The 21,235-nt window shown below is 46.1% G+C and overlaps 2 protein-coding genes across 4 annotated transcripts in view; one reads left to right on the top strand and one right to left on the bottom strand.

The window, feature by feature from the left end:
- LOC310669594 (uncharacterized protein) overlaps positions 1–21,235 on the bottom strand; it is a 570,356-nt gene that overhangs the window by 290,380 nt on the left and 258,741 nt on the right. The window lies entirely within an intron of this gene.
- The window catches only part of FAM78A (family with sequence similarity 78 member A), a 28,298-nt gene continuing 17,012 nt past the window's right edge, over positions 9,950–21,235 (top strand). Inside the window, exons 1-2 of one of the 3 annotated variants that reach the window (XM_083423960.1) lie at positions 9,950–10,543; positions 12,138–12,957. In XM_083423960.1, the coding sequence (XP_083280086.1) occupies positions 12,623–12,957 (335 nt within the window). In that variant the 5' untranslated portion in view covers positions 9,950–10,543; positions 12,138–12,622. The other 2 variants (XM_083423959.1, XM_083423961.1) reach the window with 2 other exon arrangements.

The raw sequence follows: 21,235 nt of genomic DNA, 5'->3' as shown, positions 1-21,235 counted from the left end.
GTACAATTCTGTTGATGGATTCAGTTACCTTCTGTCAGAAATCTTTCAATACAGTGGTACCTCTGGTTGTGAATGGGATCCGTTCCGGAGTCCCGTTCACAACATGAAAAGAGTGCAACCTGCAGCGGCACGTCTACGCATGTGCAGGTTGCGATTCGCCACTTCTGCGCATGGGCGTGATGTCATTTTGCGTTTCTGCGCACGCGCGAGCGGTGAAAACCGGAAGTAACCCTTTCCGGTACTTCAGGGTTGCCGCGGGACGTAACCTGAAAGAACGTAACATGAGGTATGACTGTATAGGCAATAAAAAAGCATATGTTTTAGAGAAACATTGTCCCTATTGCATCTCCAAAAGTTAGGTAGTTAGGTTCCTTAGGTAGCCCTTTTTTAAACAAATGTAATGGGGTCCAGTATATTAAAAATATTATTTTTTGTTGTATGAACCTCAATTTAAGGTCCAGAGGCACCCTTGTTATAGCACTTAAAACAGTTTCCTACTGTATGGTCGAAATTGAGATCTCTAATTCTTTATTCTATTCGTCCCTCAATATGTGTACTGTATATCAGATTGGTAACTCCCATCAATCTTAGCAAGTGTGGTCAACAGTCAAGGTTAAGGGAGTTGTAGTCCTGTTAGATTTATTTATTTATTATTAGTCATGAAAAGTGTCCCAAAGTGATACAAAATCAGAACACATTCTCTCTCTCTCCCCACCTGTAAAAGCAGATCTTAAAAGGCAGATATAATTATATTTCTGGTCTGGTCTGCTCTGGTCCGTGGGGTCACGAAGAGTCGGACACGACTGAACGACTAAACAACAACAACAATTATATTTATTTTTTTACGCCACTTTGGATGAATACAGTATGTGCTCAGAAAAGTAGCATAGAAATATTTTAAAACAAAGGATTATATTACAAGGGGAAGCAGGATATATACGTAAGAAAAGTAAGATAAATTGATATATTTTGTTCCCTTGTATGGTTTTTGTTTAATGGTGCATATACTGGCATAGGGACACGGGTGGTGCTGTGGGTTAAACCACAGAGCCTCTTGGGCTTGCCGATCAGAAGGTCAGCAGTTCGAATCCCCGTGACAGGGTGAGCTCCCGTTGCTCGGTTCCTGCTCCTGCCAACCTAGCAGTTCAAAAGCACGTCAAAGTGCAAGTAGATAAATAGGTACCGCTCTGGCGGGAAGGTAAACAGCGTTTCCGTGCGCTGCTCTGGTTCGTCAGAAGCAGCTTAGTCATGCTGGCCACATGACCCGGAAGCTGTACGCCGGCTTCCATGGCCAGCAAAGCAAGATGAGCGCCGCAACCCCAGAGTCATCCATGACTGGACCTAATGGTCAGGGGTACCTTTACCTTTACTTATACAGTGGTACCTCGGGTTACATACGCTTCAGGTTACATACGCTTCAGGTTACAGACTCCGCTAACCCAGAAATATTACCTCAGGTTAAGAACTTTGCTTCAGGATGAGAACAGAAATTGTACTCCGGCGGCATGGCAACAGCGGGAGGCCCCATTAGCTAAAGTGGTGCTTCAGGTTAAGAACAGATTCAGGTTAAGAACGGACCTCCGGAACAAATTAAGTACTTAACCCGAGGTACCACTGCATATTTATGTAAACAATAAATAAATAAATAAATAAATAGCCAACGACCCTTTGTTATGAGAGTAGGGGTATCAAAAATATACAACAGCACCCCTAGATGCTGGAAAATATAGTTCCCTGGGAACCACGTGGCTCAGGAATACCCGAGGGGGAAAACGTTCCTTAGTTTCTAGGCAATGCCAATCTTGTTCCTTTCACCCAAATAAAGCATTGATCCTGCAGAGGGACTCAGGCAAGCAGTCCAAACCCTTAGCACCAGCAGTATCTAATGTCAACTACCACTGCATCCACAGGCCCCACTATTTCCAAAGCCAAAAGCTGTTGGTCAGGGCAGGGGAGTCATTTTGCTACTCCGGTTCCCAGACTGCAAATAGACTTGGATCAGACCAGTAGCCATCACATGACAGCAGCAGAGCCTCGTCAAGATCCAGTAGGTCCACTGCCAACTTAGCAACTGTTTAAGCGAGAAGTCTGGAAGAGAGATTATTACTCTGTTGTAGCAGAGTTAGAACAGTGGTGATTGCTCTAAGCACATTAAAACCTGGTTAGATTTGTATCTGCCCTCGCCCACCTATATACAAACATTCCACATGAAAATACTTAGGCAAGAATAGGCTTTCTAAATAAGTGAATATTTCACTCTCAGAATTTCCAGCAGACAAGTCTCCATCTGCCAACAGTAAACAAAGAAGAAAAAAGGTTCCAAATAACAAAAACAAAACACAAAACAAAAACCCACCCCAAAAACTGTTTCCTTACTAAAACAAACCACGCAATCTTTAAGTCAACAAAGTTGCAGGCTAAAAAATCTCCCTTTTGGAGATTCAGTTCACTTGGTTTTTCTTGCAGCTGGGAGCCATTGGTGACATGGCTCCTTCTTTGCTCATTCCAGGAAGCAAGAAGAGTAAAAGACTATGAAGGGGAGGAGAGGGGCTGCTGAAAGCCTACTAAGCCACACCCACTTGCAACCTAAGCTCAGGGCTCAGGTTAACTCTTTTATGCATGCATGTGTGTGCCAGTAACTGTATATTACAACAGCAATAACCCCTCTCTGTTCCAGAAATGCCCGAATGGGGTGGGGTGGGGTTCCACTGGCTATCACCAGTGGAGGATACCACTGGTGGTACCTACTGCTGCCACCATTTTGGTAAGTGCATGGAAGATCAGGGGTTTGGGTTGCTCTGTTATTGGAGAAACAGCTGCCTCTTTTAAAAACGGGAGATGTAAGATGTTCAAAGGTGAGCGAGGGGAAAACATGTCCTGAAACATCAGCGTCCCACCTCCCAGAAAGCATCTGGACAAGTGCGCAACTCATTCTGTAGAACATTTCTCAGCCAAGGAATTTTAATTACAGTCTTCATAATCTTCTTTTCCTATTAGCTTTGCCCCATAGAAGCCACATGCCCAATTTAAAATATCATTGAAAACCACACAACAAGCCAGAATTCAGTTGAAAGAAAAAAGATAACTAAAAGCAGCAGAAAGGTCTGTAAAAGCGTGTTGTCAACGGCAACCAACTAACGCCACTGTTGAGTCATGGAGGGGAGATGACTCTATTTGAGGGGAGCAGGTGTGGACTCAAAAGATGCCCTTCGGAGACCTCCTTGCCTAAATGGGTTTACATTCCTTGCCACTAAACCTTTTGCGTGGAAAAGAGATGGCTGACGCTCATTGGGACTGGTAGGGCAGAGGACAGGGAGTACCCAACAGCAGGGGAGCCAGAGCCAATCACAGGCACAGCCAGCTCCTTCTCATTTTGTCCCCATCTTCCTATAAGAATGAAACTGAGAACGAGGAGGAGGAAGCCAACAGTCAAGACCACTGCCTGAACTGGTTTTAAGTAAGGTAGGCAGGTGGGAGCTGGATGAGGGCAGGCCGAGGCAGGGTGGAGAAATGCCCCTTTTTGCCCTAATAGACCAGCCTCCACTGGCTTACCAATGAGCTACAGCAGCTGTGGGTTAAACCACAGAGCTTAGAAGAAGAAGAAGAGTTTGGATTTGATACCCCGCTTTATCACTACCCGAAGGAGTCTCAAAGTGGCTAACATTCTCCTTTCCCTTCCTCCCCCACAACAGCACTCTGTGAGGTGAGTGGGGCTGAGAGACTTCAGAGAAGCGTGACTGGCCCAAGCTCACCCAGCAGCTGCATGTGGAGGAGCGGAGACACGAACCCGGTTCACCAGATTACGAATCTACTGCTCTTCATCACTACAACACACTGGCTCTTAGGACTTGCCGATCAGAAGGTAGGCGGTTCGAATCCCCACGATGGGGTGAGTTCCCGTTGCTCGGTCCCTGCTCCTGCCAACCTAGCAGTTTGAAAGCATGTCAAAGTGCAAGTAGATAAATAGGTACCGTGTCAAAGTGCAAGTAGATAAATAGGTACCGTTCCGGTGGGAAGGTGTTTCCGTGCGCTGCTCTGGTTCGCCATGCTGGCCACATGACCCGGAAGCTGTACGCCGGCTCCCATGGCCAGTAAAGCGAGATGAGGGCCACAACCCCAGAGTCGTCCGCGACTCAAGCTAACAGTCAGGGGTCCCTTTACCTTTACCTTACAGCCCCCTCCACTTTGAAGCTTCAGAACCATTCAAAGGACATCTCAAATATGCTACCTTGCATATCTGTGCCTGAATTTTCATGGCTAGGATTTAGCAACCATTTCCCAGCTCTTTCAGGGACTCTCCACCACAGCCATCATGGCAGGCGCAGTCCCAGAACAGGCAGGCTGGGCGCAGTTTGGACACTGGCTGAAGCAAGGGAGGTTTAAATTATTATTCTGTTTCATTCCCCACCACCCGTATCTCCCTCTTGCTCCAGGCCTTGTCTTCCTTTAGCTGTTGCACTCTCCAGTTCAGATTTCCAAGGCGGCAATGGCTGTTGCTGCTGCCTCCTGGCTATTTTGGTGCTGCAATCTGATCCCTCGCCAGAGTCTATTTTAGCACCTTGGAGAAGTCCCCAGTGCACGGAATTCCACCTCTTTGCGGAATAAGAGTGCTTCCCCCAAAGGCCAGAGGTTGCTCTTCCCTTTCTCTGGATGTTCCTCTGTATGAACACATCCCTCAGTCTCATTTTCCCAAGCATCAGCTCACTTTGTCCTGTTTCCCTGCCCCCCCTCCCACAATACAGGGATTTTTGCCCACAGTTTTGCCTGGCACGTGCATTTTTGCAAGCCATTTCCCCCCGATATAGCATCTTTTGCTGCCTTGGGTTCAGTGGGGAGGAAGGTTGGGATATAAATTCAACAAATAACATTGTTGTGTGTTGTTTTCACTAATACATATATATGTGTGGTTTAGCAAGCCATTTCCCCTAATATAACACATGTCATTTTCATCACACACACACACAAACGTTTGTATAGTTTTCCCATATTTGCATTTTTGAATGCATACTTTTGGTTGGAGAGATGCACTGCAAAACTCAGAGAAATGTGAATTTTGAAAGATTACTGCAATTTCAGTTCATGTATTGGGTGGGTAAGGATGAATTAGGTAGATACATATTAAAAATAAAATAAAAATACAAGTGGAACTGATTTATCCATAATTGTTAGCAGATCCTCTCGCCTTAAAGCTGAATGGCATGTTAGGTTACAAACCCAGGGGTTTCCCAAGCCTTTTTTCATCTCAGAAACATATTGATATAATTGCAAGGAAAGGATCAGAGGTTAGGAAGTGGGTGGCTGCAGATAAAGTGTTGGGCTAAAAATGGGGTTCAAATGCCCCCCAGCCACAAAGCTCAGTGAATGACCTTGGACCAGTCACCTTGATGATAACCTCTAAATACATAGGTGTGGGAACCATTTTTATGAAACTGTGCCAGCCAAGTATTTTAACGGATACATGCATAAATATTTTATTTCATGAAATTTATATACCACTTGATTGTAAAGCAACAACTGCCTCAAAACTCTTTAAGAAAAGGACAATGACATTATCTGTTAAGAACAGACAAAAGCAACTATTTAAAACATCCTTAAAAAAAAAAAAGCAATAAACTGAAAACTAGATTAAAGCACATGTCAGCATTCTACCTAGCTGGATAAGTTTCTCTAAACAAAAAATGTTTTTAGTAGGGGCCCAAAGAGAGTACAGTGAAGGGGTTTGCTTGGTGTCAATAGGTAGTGAGTTCCAAAGCATGGGGGGGCCACCACACTAAAAGATCTATTTCTTATAAATGCACAACAAGTATTGTGTGACGTCTGTGATGGTGCCAGGTCTGACAACTGAAGTGGTTGAGTGGGCATATATTAAATTTTGGCATTATTTCCATGAGAAATCCCAAAGTGATACACACTACGATGAAAGCATATATTACAGGTGCAAATATAAAAACAGCTACATATATAAAAACTTTTTTTTTAGCAATTCTATATATTTAAAAACAGGTTAATAAGGAATATCACATAGATGAATTTTATTGGAAATCTGATATGGATACCACCCAGGGACACAGATACATCTGCATTTGCCAAATGAATCTACATTTTGCAAGATAGCATGCCTCTTCACCCTTAGACACCAAACTCTGAGGAAGCACCCTTGGCTGCACATTCCTGGCACTAGAATCTCTTGCATAGCTGTTGCTATGGTGAGTCTGTCAATCAGAGAGCCACACAGACTGAGCAGACTAGCGAGGAAACGCGGGAGATCTTCTCTTGGTGGAGAGAGCCATTGTAACCTGGAGTGTGTGTAGCTTTAACACATTGCATTATTATTATTATTTATTTATTGTTAGTGTTTTAATCCCCTAATCCTCCAAGGAGCTCAAAATGGCATAGAACAGCCAAATCCCATTTTTCTCACAAGCCTGGGAGGTAGGTTAGGCTGAGAGCGAGCGACCGGACTGAGGTCATTCGTTGAACATTGTGATGGAGAATTTGAACCCAAGTCCCACAACCCAAAGGCTACCCCTCAGCCCACTAGCTCCCTTGCAGCTAGGCCAAGTGGTTAGTGTTGGAGTAGGACCTGGGAGACCAAGGTTCAAATCCCCACTGTCTCTCTCAACCTAGCGCTTTTTTGGACTCAAATTCCCATCAGCCTCAGCTACCATATTCAGTGGTCAGGGATGATGGGAGTTGTAGTGCAACAACAGTGGGGGACCACGTTGGCTACCCCTGGCCTAATAGCTCAGCCTAATTTCATAAGGATGTCAAAGAGGGGGAAGTGTGTGTGGTTCAATGAGAGAGAAAGGGGTGGCAAACAGAGAGAGTCAGAGGGCAGGCAAGAGCCTTAAGTGCAAAGAGATATATTAGATATGTGTTCCTGCTTTGTAGAAGCCTGAAACCCTGCAGAACTGCTGCCAGCCAGTGTTGGCAGTACTGAGCTATAAGAGACCAGCAGTCTGGCTCATTGCAAGGCAGCTTCCTATGTCCCTAACTCTCAGATGAAAAACGGGAGAGATGAGCTGCCTCTAGGCAGCATGGGCTCACCCAAATTAGAAATTGACCAGGCCAGCAAAATACCCGCCAGGCGTGAGTGGGGAGAGGAGGGGTGAGGAGGCAGGAAGCTTTGCTTCTCATCAGTGACCTTGCATTCAGAAAGCATAGCCCAAAGCATCACAATCTGCTTTGATTCTGTGCAGGAAGCAAACCACTGGAAAATGAAACCTACTGACATGAACGCATGTGCACACAAATACACACACCAATGAAGGTGGAGGGTTTGGGGAAAACCCTATTAAGTGTTCTGTGTTTCATAGCAGATTTGTGGCTTATCAGCATGATCGACTGCAGCACCGCACTGGAACACAGAAATCTGCCTTACAGTGAGTCAGACCGTTAGGTTCACCAAGCTCAGTATCTTCAACGCTGCCTGCCAGAGGCTCTCCAGTAGGGGAGCCCACTGGAATAAAATATTTGCTGGGGGGGGGGGGGGCAGGTAAGCCCTGCCCAGTATAAATGATCACAAAATGCAGCATACCCACACTATCTGAATGGCAATGTGGGGGAGGGCTGAAGAGATCTCGGCCCCCAGGAGTTTGCTCCTATGCTCTCCATGGTTTGAGATTGGGGACTCACCCAGACCTGTCTGCAGATGCTGCTGGGGACCGAATCTGGGACCTTCTGCATGCAGTGTAGGTGCTCTGCCATATGGACCATCAAGCTCAGTTTTGTCAACTCAGACTGGCAGTGGTTCTCCAGCATTTGAGACTGGGTACTATCCTGGATTCCCCTGGAGATGCTGCCTGGAATTCAACATGGGGCCTTCTGCACGCGAAGCAGGTGCTCAGCCACTGAGCTATGGTCCTTTTCAGGGACTTAGGAAGCAGCCTTATACAGAGTGAGACCAAGTTCATCAAGTTCAGTATTGTAGGCACTGACTGCCAGCACCTCTCCAGGGTTTCAGGCAGGGAATCTTTTGCAGCCGTAACTGGATATACCGTTATGGGATATACCGTTATGCTCTACCACTGGGCTATTGATTTTCCCCTAAACATAAGGAAGATTCTAGTCCTCATGGTTCTGAATCAACAGCCAATTTCCACAGGAATCTGCCTTGTACTGAGTCTTACTATGGTGGCACCTCTGGTTACGTACTTAATTCGTTCCGGAGGTCCGTTCTTAACCTGAAACTGTTCTTAACCTGAAGCACCACTTTAGCTAGTGGGGCCTCCTGCTGCTGCTGTGCTGCCGCCACGCGATTTCTGTTCTCATCCTGAAGCAAAGTTCTTAACCCGAGGTACTATTTCTGGGTTAGCGGAGTCTGTAACCTGAAGCGTAAGTAACCTGAAGAGTATGTAACCCGAGGTACCACTGTACTGAGCCACAAGCTTTCCCTATCGAGTGGGTTGTATCTTGAACAGCTCTGTCCGGAGCTGGTCTCTGTCCCCTACACCTCCTTATCTCAGAGATTCCTGTGCAGCCCGTTCCCTCCCTCATTGCTCTGAGTTACTCTGAGAAGCTGGATTCCGAGTAGGAATTGGAGCAGGGGCTGTTAATTCAGTCCCTGTTTTAACACCAGCCTACCTAATTCACACTCCCAGGACATCTCCTGATCCACTTTCACCACAACTCGCATCATTTTATAGCCAGTGTGGTGTAGTGGTCCGAGTGTCAGACCACAGACATAAAAGAACCACCCTCAGGATGAGGCCAATGGCCCATCTGATCCGGCATCCTGTTCTCACAGGAGCCAACCAGATATCAAGCGCATAATTCAAGTACCAGAAGTCTCTCCCCTCCTGAGGTTTCCAACAACTGGTATTCAGAAGCGTTGCTGCTGTGTTTGGTGGAGCGAGGAGGAACACAAATACAACCCGTTTGCAATAAAGAACAGCAATCCCGAAATTTAAATTTAAAAAAAACCAATCTTTACTTTGGAAAGAGGGGCGAGAGGATAATAAAGAACCAAAACTACAATACCCAGCATTCCCGCGCGGATTGGGAGGAAGTGCCTTTAAGGTCTGAAACAGCTGCAGATAGAGGAGAGACGAGCGGGAGGCTGGCGGTCAGGCTGCTTTGCTCTCCGCTTCACTGGGATTCCCGTCTTGCTCGTCAGAGTGAAGCAGAAAGGCGGGCAGGATAGTGCGCCCGCGCGTGTGCTTTTGCAGAGCCCGTTTGCAAAAGGGGAGCAGACTGCAGAGGGGAAAGAAGACGCCTCGGGCACGCGGGGAGGTGGAGGATGGCGCCGCTGGCCAGTGGGACTTTCTGCAAAGTTTGACCCGCGCCTGCAGTCACCCGATGTTGCTGCAGCAATCGAAGAGCGGGTCGGGCGTCTGACTGTTTAGTTCTGTCCCCAGCCGAGGAGAAGCGTCGGAAGCAACGGATCAACCACGCGCGTAGAAATACTAATAATAATAAGGAACCGGGCAAGCAGCGGGTTGTGGTGGGCGAAAGATGGAGCGGAGTCGCGCGGCCGCCTGTGCGGACTCCTCTGCTGCAGAAAGGAGAGGAGCCCGCCGTCCGGGATTCCCGCAAGCGCCAGCCTAGCGCGCTGCGCGGGGAGGAAAAAACAAGATACCCTTTGCACAAAAATATCAAGCAAACCAACAGACACACATGCACACATAGATATGCACATAAACCACCCAAACCGTGTCATGCACTGATAAGTCATTTGCACACGCAAGTCTGTTTGCTTACATTGCTCTCTTGACTGCAAAAAGGCACCTTCGTATACACATTTTATTTGTGCGGCGGAGGGAGGGTGCTTCTGCAGCTGCAGTTCTGGAGGGATTTGTGAATGGCATTTGGACGATTAATTTTTAAAGGTGAAACGGGGTAATATAATAATATCTCATATGCACACTTACGCATTCAGCTAGCTTTGTGGTGGGCTCAATAGAGCTGAATTGGGGTGGGTGGGTTGAAATAAATAACGTAAAATAAATTAACTCTATACCCTCATTGCAATAAATCTTCAGCGCTTTGCAGAGCGTTCCAACGTTCGCTGGGGGCGGGAATAGGAAGCTTCGGGATGACAGACCCGGGCGAGGAGCATCTGAAACATTCCCTGCCTTGAGAGTCTCCTTTTGCGCCACCTTGGCTGATCTACCCTTTCTGTGCCTGCCTGTACCCGCGCACACGACGCGACTGCGGGCGAGGGTCTCCCTTCTTTCCCTGGGCATGGCTTGCAAAACGACTCTCCTCGGGTGACCGGCGGTGGCCCGCAAGGAAAGAGAGGGAGGAAAAGGTGGAGGAGGAAGAGGAAGGCGCAAGGCTGCAGAGAAGATCTGAGGACACGGCTGCGGGCGAGGAGAGGGAGGAGACGAGAGCGGCGGCGGCGGCCACAGCAGCAGCAGCAGCAGCAGTGTGATCGTCGGCTGCAAGATTGCACAGAGAGGAGAGGAAGGGGGGGTCGGCATTGGAGGAGGGGGGAAGGAGGAGGGGGGCAACCCATGCATGGCTGAGCTTTGCAGGTGGTTCCCCCTCCCTCCCTCCTCCTCCTCCTCCTCCTCCTCCTCTCTCACCCCTCTGTATCGCTCAGGTGGGTGTCATTGGAGATGTCACGGAAAGCGATTATGAGGTGCGGTTGGGTCACTAAAGGCGCGATTCATGCGCAACGGGGCTTGGACGGTACCGAGGGGCTGCCGGGTTGGGCTCCTCCATCCAGCTGCGGGGAGCGGCAGTAGGAGCAGCAGCAGCAATCACAGGAGCAGCCTCCGCCGCTAGCGCCAGACCAGACCCTCTCAGCATCAGGAGACAAAACTTTACGCAAAAGTTTCCCCCCTCTTTTTGGTCTTTTTAAAATATATGTATATAGATATATATCTATTAAGAGACTCAAATTCATCTTCCTTCCCCTCTTGGTGGGGCGCTTCGAAAAGTAAGGCATCGCGGATGTTTTTAGAGGCATAGAAAATAAATAAGTTTTTCTTCCCAGGAGAGCCAGGACTCTACTTACCGATTGTGTATCAATGCTCAAAAGTGGCTTGGACACAATCCAAGCCACTTTTGAGCATTTATAACAATTCCTCCTCGATTTCAAAAAGAGAGACAATTGAAGCACGTGCTTCTGTTGAAATCTAGTAAAACTTTTTAAAAGTGTTTGGCTGCTGGCTAGGGCCCCTATATTTTATATTTAGAAGTGACTTAAGAAGGTACTATAGTGTCTGTGATTGTGACAGAGAGGTTTCTGAATTAGCTGCCTTGGCGTTTCATTTTATTTCTTAATTATTTTTTGCTTTACTGCCCAGCAGAGCATTCTGAAAGGAAGCGAAAGAAGGATGGTGTGTATATGTGTGTATCAACGTTAGGGATGAACTAGAAGAGAATAGTGCCTGGTGCTGAGCACCCATTAAGCCTGTTCCTTTCAGCTACCCTAAGGACTCTTAACTGGCTTGTTCTTGGCTGAGTTGCAGCTAAGATTTCTTGTTTAGAAATGAGGAACTTGTTTGCTGCAGTGAAAAAGAACACTGTGTTACCCAGGATTGCCATGCAATCCTAAGTCCTAACCATGTCTTCTCAGGAGTGAGCCCTATTGAATTCAGTGGGACTTACTCCCAGGTAAGTCGAGGATTGCAGCTTTAGGCTGCTGTCGTGTAACCACTTAGGTGGAAGTCAGTGAGACTTGTTTTCAAGTTGCCATGGTTAGGACTGCATTGTTACAGCGTACTGCCATCCCCTTTCTTCCAGAGGTGCCTTTTCATCAGGTGCATGAAGTCATAAATGTGACAGAACGAGGTTCCAGCCTTCAAACGGCTGCCACGATAAATTGGATACTTTAATTCACAGACTTCTTTTTTAGTTTGATGTTTTCTCTTAACTGGGAAGAGAAACTCATTGAGTGCACCCATTTCCCTTTTCTTCTCCTCCTTCACGGATTTTTTCTTTTTAAATGCAAAACAGGGCAAATTTGATATGTTAGTAAAACTTGTGTTTTATTATTTTTTGAGCTATTTATTGTGGGTTGCTTTTCTTATAAAAATCAGCGAAACCTGTTTTTTCAGAAGCCAGCCTGGGAGAGGAGGGGTAGAAAAGTTCGTTATTTGTTAAAACTTACTGTTGGTTTTTTCCTTATTGTGGTGTTTTGTGTGTCTGTGTGTGTTTAAAGTCTTTTTCCCCTTTTTGTTTTTACTAAGGGGAAGTTGGGAATAACTGGATGTCAGGAAGTGAAGTGAAAACTCCACGTTGTCTATGAGAAGCTGAGGAGACAGACCAAAAGGGATGGATTTATTATTCATATAGACCATCAGCATTCTGCTTTAAAAGGATTTTTTTTTTAATCCAAAGAAATCTATAAAAAGGGAATAAAAGGCCAAGAGTGCAATACAAGAGTAAATAACCGACTGCATTCGAAGAAAGGAAGGCTGAAGGGAAATCAAAGAAAACCAAGATATATTTATTTGCTGAACCTGCATCTCTTTTATATACAGTTTTCCTTGCTTATCCAAAATAGTATTTATCAGACTTTTGTCTGCCATTGCACAGAAGTTTACATACCCAAAAGGCCCCACTCGCGAAGAAAGCGCTGCAAAACCTGTTACTCCAACAAATAGTGGGATTCAAATTTATATCTATATGTGTATATATAGCGAAACTTTTCCCACGATGACTCTTCTATCCTATGGATATCGGTTTTGAGATAACAGATGAGGATTGTTGGCGCCTTTTGGAAATCGTGCTGGTGTTGTGGGCCATGGGCTGTATTCAGAGCATTAGCTGCAAATCAAAAGGTTTTCGGGAGAGTATTACTGTCATTGAAGTTAAGGCCTCCATCGACCCCGTCCCTACCAACATTGATGAGTCGTCCAGTGTGGTTCTGAGATACCGGACCCCGCACTTCCGGGCTTCTGCTCAGGTGTTGGTGCCTCCTCTCCCCAGGAAAGAGACCTGGATCGTCGGCTGGATCCAGGCCTGTAGTCACATGGAGTTCTACAATCACTACGGGGAACACGGAATGTGAGTGGTACAGTATTGGCTGCGGCTATTAGATTTAACTTGTCATAGTGCCTGGGGATGGGGAGGGGAGGGACTTGTACCCTGCAAGGATTTTTGCCAAGGGGTGCAACCTGCTGTACAATTGGATAAGGGACCATGGCTCAGTGGCAGAGCACCTACTTTTCAGGCAGAAGGTCCCAGGTTCATTCCCCAGCATGTGCAAGTAGGACTGGGATAAGTCTCTCTATTTAAAACCATAGAGAGCCTTGTAAACAGTACTGAGCTAGATGGACCTATGGTGTGTCTCAATATACAGCTCCCTGCTGTGTTTTAGGATGATGCACCCACTTTGCATGCAGGTGCACCCACTTTGCATGCAGGTGTCCCTGGTTTGATTCCTGGCTTCTCCAGGGAGGGCTTGGGCTATCCCTTGCCTGACATTCTAGAGCATGGGTAGGCAAACTAAGGCCCAGGGGCCAGATCCGGACCAGTCGCCTTCTAAATGCGGCCCGTGGATGGTCTGGGAATTAGCATGTTTTTACAGGTGGCACTGTGGGTTAAACCACAGAGCCTAGGACTTGCCAATCGGAAGGTCGGTGGTTCAAATCCCCACAACTGGGTGAGCTCCCCTTGCTCGGTCCCTGCTCCTGCCAACCTAGCAGTTCGAAAGCACGTCAAAGTGCAAGTAGATAAATAGGTACCGCTCCAGCGGGAAGGTGCTGCTTTGGTTCACCAGAAGCGGCTTAGTCATGCTGGCCACATGACCCAGAAGCTGTACGCCGGCTCCCTTGGCCAGTAAAGTGAGATGAGCGCCGCAACCCCAGAGTCGGCCACGACTGGACCTAATGGTCAGGGGTCCCTTTACCTTTACATGAGTAGAATGTGTGATTTTATTTAAAATGCATCTCTGGGTTATTTGTGGGGCATCGGAATTCATTCATTATTATTTTTCAAAATATAGTCCGGGCCCCCACACAAGGTCTGAGGGACAGTGGACTGGCCCCCTACTGAAAGAGTTTGCTGACCCCTGGTGTAGACAATATGGAGCTAGAGGAACTAAGGTTCTGACTTGGTATAAAGTAGCTTTCTACGTTACGTATCCTCCTGTCACTGGTGGCATCCAGTTTTTTAGGGCAGGTTTTTAGGGCAGGTCTCTCATTATCCCTCCAAATCCAGTGCTTCATTTCTCTTCATAAGGTCCCTGGAACCTGCCTTGATACCAGGTCAGAGAATGACTGCATGCCTGCTCTGGCTGTCCCTGACTCTCCCAGGCTCCCAGGTCTTTCTCCTCACCTGCTCTGGGATTTGTTTAGTGGGAGATAGTTGCCCAGGATCAAATCTGGGACTGTCTGCTTGCAAAGCACTTGCCCTATCACCATTGATCTATGGCTCCTTCCAACACATTCCACCTCCCAGCTGTCCCGTCTCATTCACTTATATAAGAAAAAACAATTTTGGGGGGAGGGTGTCAGTGAATGGGGCTAAAAGTATCTTCCCCTTTCCATTAAGGGTCAGTCCCAATCTGTATAGGTCCTGCTTTTTGGTCCTGCTGGGGTGTGATGGAATGTTGGGGGGAGGAATGGAATTCTTTAAACCGGCTTCTTCTAATAGCAAACTCAGCTGGTGAGTACCGGTGGGACTGTAGCCAAAATTGGACATGCTGAGAAACATGAGGGATAAAATCAGCATGCTCAAGGAGGGGAACTAAAGTTTTGCAAATGCATAGCAAATATTTATGGTGAAATTCTAATGTCCTCCTTAAATAGCCCAAATAGAACCAAGAGTTCTTAGTGGTGACACAGAAGAATATCTGCTCTGGAACGGAAGCGGGAATGGAATGGAGTACCCTAAGAAAGGGCACGGCTGGCTGGAAGCCTGAACAGGACCACTCCCCACTACCACCTTTTGCTGCAGGCCACATTTGTAGGTGTATATTAGCCAAGTGGCTATAATTTAAATGGCCTGTGTTTTGATCCCTTCCTGTCGTGGCCACTGCAACAACCTGGCAGTGAGTTTAAGGGAAAATTGGCTTCCTGCATCACCAGTAGGGATGGGACAGAAATCAGATTCTGTTCACATTTGAAGGGGGAACTTAGACTAATTAGCACTTCCTGCAACATTCTTGGAACTTTATACTTCTCCAGATTTTGCAATGAACTGTTCCAACCAAGTAATGGGTACAAAAAATGCATACAACAGGGTTAAAGTGTGCATAAAAACACCTTTATTAGTGAAAACAGCATAAAAAATACATTGTGTTAAGGGGAAATTGGTTTGCAAAAACTGCCCCTTAGGCAAGATTGAATAGCAAAAATGTGAATGTTTGGAGAAACGTGCTCTGAAACGCTTATTAATTTTCATGAGGGTCTTTTTAATCACAAGGGGATGTGCAAAACTTAATTTAAGAATTGGGAAAAGTGAGAGAAACCGAAATGGACGGATTCACTCATCCCTAATTGCCAGTTCACTGGCACGGCTATCCAAGGAAACCTTTGAGTCTTTCAGCACAGGAAAAGGCGGCTTTCTGCTTGTAGCAAGTTTCCTTATCTGTTCTCACACAGGGGAGCAGCAGAGGAAGTCGCCAGGGGCCTCTTCCTACACTGACTCAGAGCCTGCTCTGCTCTCTGAGAGGGTCTTTTTTAACTTTGCATGTATGCATCCGTATTCCACCCCCAAAGAAGTGGGGAGTCTCTGTAGCACAGGAATCTCATTATGCCCAGGGCACAAGCAACTCTTACAGGGATATTCCATGTTTGTTAAGATTTAGGGCAGGCAACCCCCATTCATTCTCACAGCAGTCCTGAGACGGAGCTTAGGTACTTCCTTGCCCAGATATCTAAATATGTGCCCAGATATCTAAATATGAAATTAAGGCTCTTCAGAAATTTAAACAGTTATATTTCTTAGAAATCTGACCTCCTTCCTCTGAGTCTTTAAAATCTGAAATAGTTGCTTCAGTCCAGTAAGGATCATGGTACAATTTGCAAGTAAAGCAGGTTTGTTGGTTTGTTTGTTTTAAATAAAGTCACTATTGAATGCAAATGGGGGACACCTCCAGATGTCTCTCGTTGGTCCTCGGGATTATTTCCCAGGCAAAACTCCCTCCCCGGGTCCTGGGTGATTTGGGGTGCTCCTTGGGCACTTTTGGCCTGACTGGACTGTGCCCTTGAACTGCCATGCCTTTTGCTTCCCTGGATGGAGGCATATGCAAATCTCTGGCTTCTGAGTGGCTGGAGAGTAGCTTATGGTATAGGGCCCTTAGAAGGAGCGTGTGGCCCTCAAACGGAAAAAGCTTCCCCCAGTGTAGCTACAAATGCATCATGCTCTTGAGGGGCTTTTTATATTGAAATTAAATTTATATTTATATTTAAATTAAATTACTAATACGCTGCCTCATCTTTCAGAATAGCCCCTCTCCCGCAGGGCAGCCTGACAACATAAAAAAACCAAACAAGTTAAAGCTGTATAAAGTACCAAACAACACACTATTATCAATAATAATAGCAGCAACAGCAGAACATTTCGCATCCCAGAAAAAATTGTGGCCTTTGCCTCTTACACACCCTCACTTAAAAGCAGTCATGCATAAAATATTTTTAGCGCCCCCTGAAATGATAACCCCCACATATCTCTTAGGTGAGGGCATTCTACAGCCACAGGTCTGCCACAAATTATAATTTCCCCAAACATCAAATACAGTGGTACCTCGGGTTAAGCACTTAATTCATTCCGGAGGTCCGTTCTTAACCTGAAACTCATTTACCCTCCTATTTTTATTTTTTATTTTTTACCTCCAGCCAAGGGTTGGGAAACCAAATGTAACCTGTTGGCCCTCACTGTCCTTACTTCACATCCTCCCTGGGTGTTTTTTTGGCCTTGCTAGGATGTGTCCTTGAAAATTATTATGGCTCTTGGTTGCTTGAATGGAGGACAGAAGGGTGGGTGAGTTTGTGTAGAAGCCAGCCCACTGTGCAGTTTTCAAATTCAAATCCTCTTTGCTGCTCCCATTTTTGTTCTGGCCCCGCCCACCACTTCCATGTGACTGTAGTTAGAACAGAGGCACCTGTGCCTTTACCTTCCCTAGTCTGGAGAAAGGGGGCGTGGCTTGAGGAGAGTCCTGAAAGCTGAGTGGGCCATGTCGCCATCATGCATTTACAGTACTCTTACCCCTTTTAGCAGTCATGTGCTGGGAATTCTATCTCTGTGAGGGAAGCTCCTAATAACCCACAGCAAACTATTGTTGGCACCCATCTGTCTCTGGAGGCGATGGAGGACTGTGAAGTGAAACCATGAAAGTTAAGGAGCCATGAAAGTTAAGGTGGCAACCAAAATGATGCAGGCAGTGGATCAGCTGTGGGGAAAGGTCACAACATTTGGGGCTTTTTAGTTTAGAGAAAAGGCGGGTTAAGAGATGGCATGATAGAGATGTATAAATAGTGGGTAGAGTAAAGTTCTTCTCCCTATTCTCATTACACTAAAACTCAGGGACATCAGGGAGGCTGAATGTTGGAAGATTAGGACAGAAAAGTAATTGTGCATTGTGTAAAGAAGTACATTTATGAAATCTGCCTCCTCAGGAGGCAGTGTGGGCCGGATCCACCAAGGCTCTTTTTAATGTTCTTACATGTATGGAATAAAAGTGACTATGGAGAGGGCTACACTTAACTCCCCTGGGCCTGAGGCTTGCTACCACTAAGCCGGCTTTAAAAAGTAGGTTCAGATCAGAAGGACTTGAGAGGCGTGTGGTTTCCCCCCTCCGCCACTCCCCCAACTCTGCTTCTCCCTTAAAACAGGAAGCCAATGGGGAGGGCTGCCTGAAATAGCCCTGAGGAAGTTTGAGGGGAGAGCAGCCACAATGAAAAAGAGGCCCTACACTGCTCTAGACAAGGCAAACCCAAGCCAGTGTGCTGTCTGTCAAAACTGCATCCTAACATTGCCTCTCCATGCACAGGAGCCAACTGGATGGGCAGTTGAAGGGCTACAACTTTGGTTGCAGCTCAGGAGAGCAGGCCAGCTTATGGGGCGTGCAGGGAAATAAATATAGCTCTGTCCTCCCATAAAGAATAGTTGGGGTTTCCAAAGGAGGACTCCCTCTTCCCCACTGACCATGGTAGTGTGTTTAAGGTGCTTGCCTTGCTCCACCTAATGGTAGGCTTATCTTTAAAGGCTGTACTGAAAATAATTATGACTGCTCCCTCTTGCCATGAGAGGAAGAGCCTGGCTGCTGGGTCATTCCAATGGCCCATCTAGTCCACCATCCTCTTCTCACAGTGGCCACCCAGATGCCGGTGGGAAACCCTCAAGCGAGACCAGAGCACACGAGCTGTCTCTCTTCCTGCACTTTCCACCCCTGTGTGCAAAGTGTCATAAAGAAAACATCAGTATAAAGCAACTTCCTGTGTTCATTTTCAGGCACTATGGGCGGGGGAGAGATTCTACTCAGTCGGCAGTGAAAGCCAATCTCTCAAATCCACACTTTCCAAAATAATATCAGAACTGAAATACAGCCATCCTTCCAGTTTCACACTTACCCAGATTTTGTGTTGCAGTTCCCCAAATAGTGAATAATACAGCATACATCACCATTATTATTATTATTATACACTGCATTTCCCCCAATGGAACTCAAAGCGGCTCACAGATAAAAATAGGAACCGATAAAAACACAGGAAAAAAACATTAAAAAAATAAACATTGATAGAATATAAAACTATATACCATACATACATAGTATGCATTATATTAGGTGGAAATTGCTTGCAAACATGTGCATTAGTCAGAAGTGCTTACCAAAGTTTGTTTATTAGGAGAAATCTGCATGGAAATGCCATCCAGTTTCCATTAGGATTTTTTTAAATTGCAAATTGCTGCACAAATGTGGAAAACTGAATACTAGAAAAGTGAGAAACATGGAGAACTGAAATTGTTAGACCCCCTCCATCTCTTTGCATGAGAAAACAAAACAGTATTGAAAACATCATCACATATAACCACCCCGATACTAAGCTGAGCTCAAATAGTAATGATTTGCACAATAAAAAGGACCTAGGGGTGGGGGAGACTCTTACGCAGGACACAGCAAGGAATTCCTTCAGCAGCATGTTGAGGTGGGCAGCTCTGGGGATGTGCTTTTTAAAATTATTATTGCAGTAAAAGAATGTGCACCCCACAGGCAGAAGAGGGATGACAGGGACTTGGCAAGCGTAAACTACAGAGGGAGCAGATGGCTGCAGGGCTGACCGCTCTGACACTGGCCAAATCTTGGGGGCTGAGCATTGTGCGTGGGTGAGAGGATAGATGGAAATGTCACATTAATAAGAGAGAGCCACTCACTTGCTTTCCCCAAAAAAGAGGACTGAAAGAAGGGAAACCGCTGTAGATGTGAGTAAGCTAAATAAACAGAAAGAGGAGAGAAGGAATCAAGTTCTAAGAAAGCTACCCTGTCCTAAAACAGCCTTGCAAATCCACACACAAAGTTTCTAGTCCTCAAACAGCCAAAAGAGCCTGTTTATACTCATTCCCCTTCTGCTATTCATTTTGATGCATTGATCCTGTTTATATCCTGTCTTTCATTCATCATAAGAGCAGCCCTGCCTGGTTAAGTTTTTCGTTTATTTCATTTCATTGAATTAACTTAAGAAGAGGCTGGCTGCTGAATCAGGCCAAAGGCCCATCTAATCCAGCACCAACCAGAATGCCTTAATGGGAAGCCAGCCAGCAAGTAGGACTTGAGTGCAACAGCACTCTGCCTGCTTGCGATCTCCAGAAACTGGTATACAGAGAGGCATGTTGCCCTGACAGTGGAGGCAGAACACCGCTCACCCTTGACCATCGGCCCTATTGGCTGGGCTCAGTTGGGGAGTTTGCGTCCAGCTAATCTGAAGGGCTCATGAGGCCCTCAGTCTTTCAGCTGCTGCGCCAGCCCAGATCATTCAGATGCTTTCTGTTTTGGGTGTGTATATGCCATCGCTGGGGAAGTATCCCCAGTGATTCAGAGTGTACTGCAGCCCACATCCTGGTGTGCTGCCATTTCCTGAGCTGGCCCTTAGGTTTCTCACAGTGGACCAGAAGGGTCTTGTTCTCCATTAGTCACAGCCTTGGAATCAAGCTGAAATATTGGAATCAAGCATGGCTCTCCTTCTCTGGCTTCTGCCTGCTTCTCACTCAATTCACACACACTCTACTTTGCTGTTATCTTTCCCACTGCCAGCCAGTTGTGGAAAGGGGACCAATGACAGTTCTGGGAGCTATTAACTCACCAAGAAACTTCCCTGACTAGTTAAATAATGGAATCCTCCACTAGATTCCCGCCCCCCCCCCGGTGGAACTCACCGGAAACAAGTTCCGGCACCTCTGTGGTGCTTGGGGCTGGTTGCTCCCCCTAAAAAAGTCTCAACAATCAACAACTTTAGTTCCAGCAGCTCGTTTTCTTTTTGGGAAAAAAAGCCCTGGCAGTTACCATCTTATTAGGAGATCCATTCCTCACAATGTAGGAATAGGGCCTTATAGTGTGGTGGCAACTACCCTTTTGAATTCCCTCCCTTTAAGTATTAGACAGGTCTCTGTTGCCTGTTCAGCGCCTACTTAAGACCTTCCTTCCTCTTTCCAACAAGCCTTTTAAAGCTGAGCTTTTTCCCAAGTCTGCACATGTATTGGAGTTACTTTTAAGAAATTTTGTTTTATCAATGTTGTATGTTTGCCACCCTGGGTTCCTTTGGGGGAAAGGGCAGGAAGTAAATTTAATAAGAAAAATAAGTACCTAATAATAATGTTAGTTCGTTCGTTCGTTAGTTAATTAACAAAATTTATACACCACTGGATTGTGGTCAAACCTTTAAGCAGTTTACAAGACTGCTTGTAAAAAAAGAAGAAGTTTAAAACATTTAAAAATAAAATTAGCAGTAAAAGAGATTAAAACAGGTGAACATCTTTGTATCTGGATAGGCTCAGGGCTTTTTTTCATCAGGAACTCACTGGAACACAGTTCCGGCACCTCTCAGGTGGGTGCCATTGCCATTCTAAGAGAAAAAGGGAGGTGTTCATGGTGAGTTCTGGTACCTCGCCATGAAAAACAGCACTGGTTAGGGTGGCTAATTGCAAAAGTGTAAGTTTTAGAACAAAAATCTTGTAGGATCAATCCACACGCAAAACTAAAAGGCGACGATAAGCTAAAGCAGCATATTTGCCCTGTTCACATCATAAAAGCATGATCATAGAATCATAGGTTTGTAGAGTTGGAAGGGACCCTGAGGGTCATCTACTCCAACCCCCTCAAGGCAGGAATCCTGCCCACAGCCAT

This window comes from Podarcis tiliguerta, assembly GCF_965153285.1.
Source record: "Podarcis tiliguerta genome assembly, chromosome: Z".
In the NCBI taxonomy this organism is placed as follows: Eukaryota; Metazoa; Chordata; class Lepidosauria; order Squamata; family Lacertidae; genus Podarcis; species Podarcis tiliguerta.
Note: the sequence above shows the minus strand (reverse complement) of the source record. Positions and strands in the feature narration are given on the sequence as shown.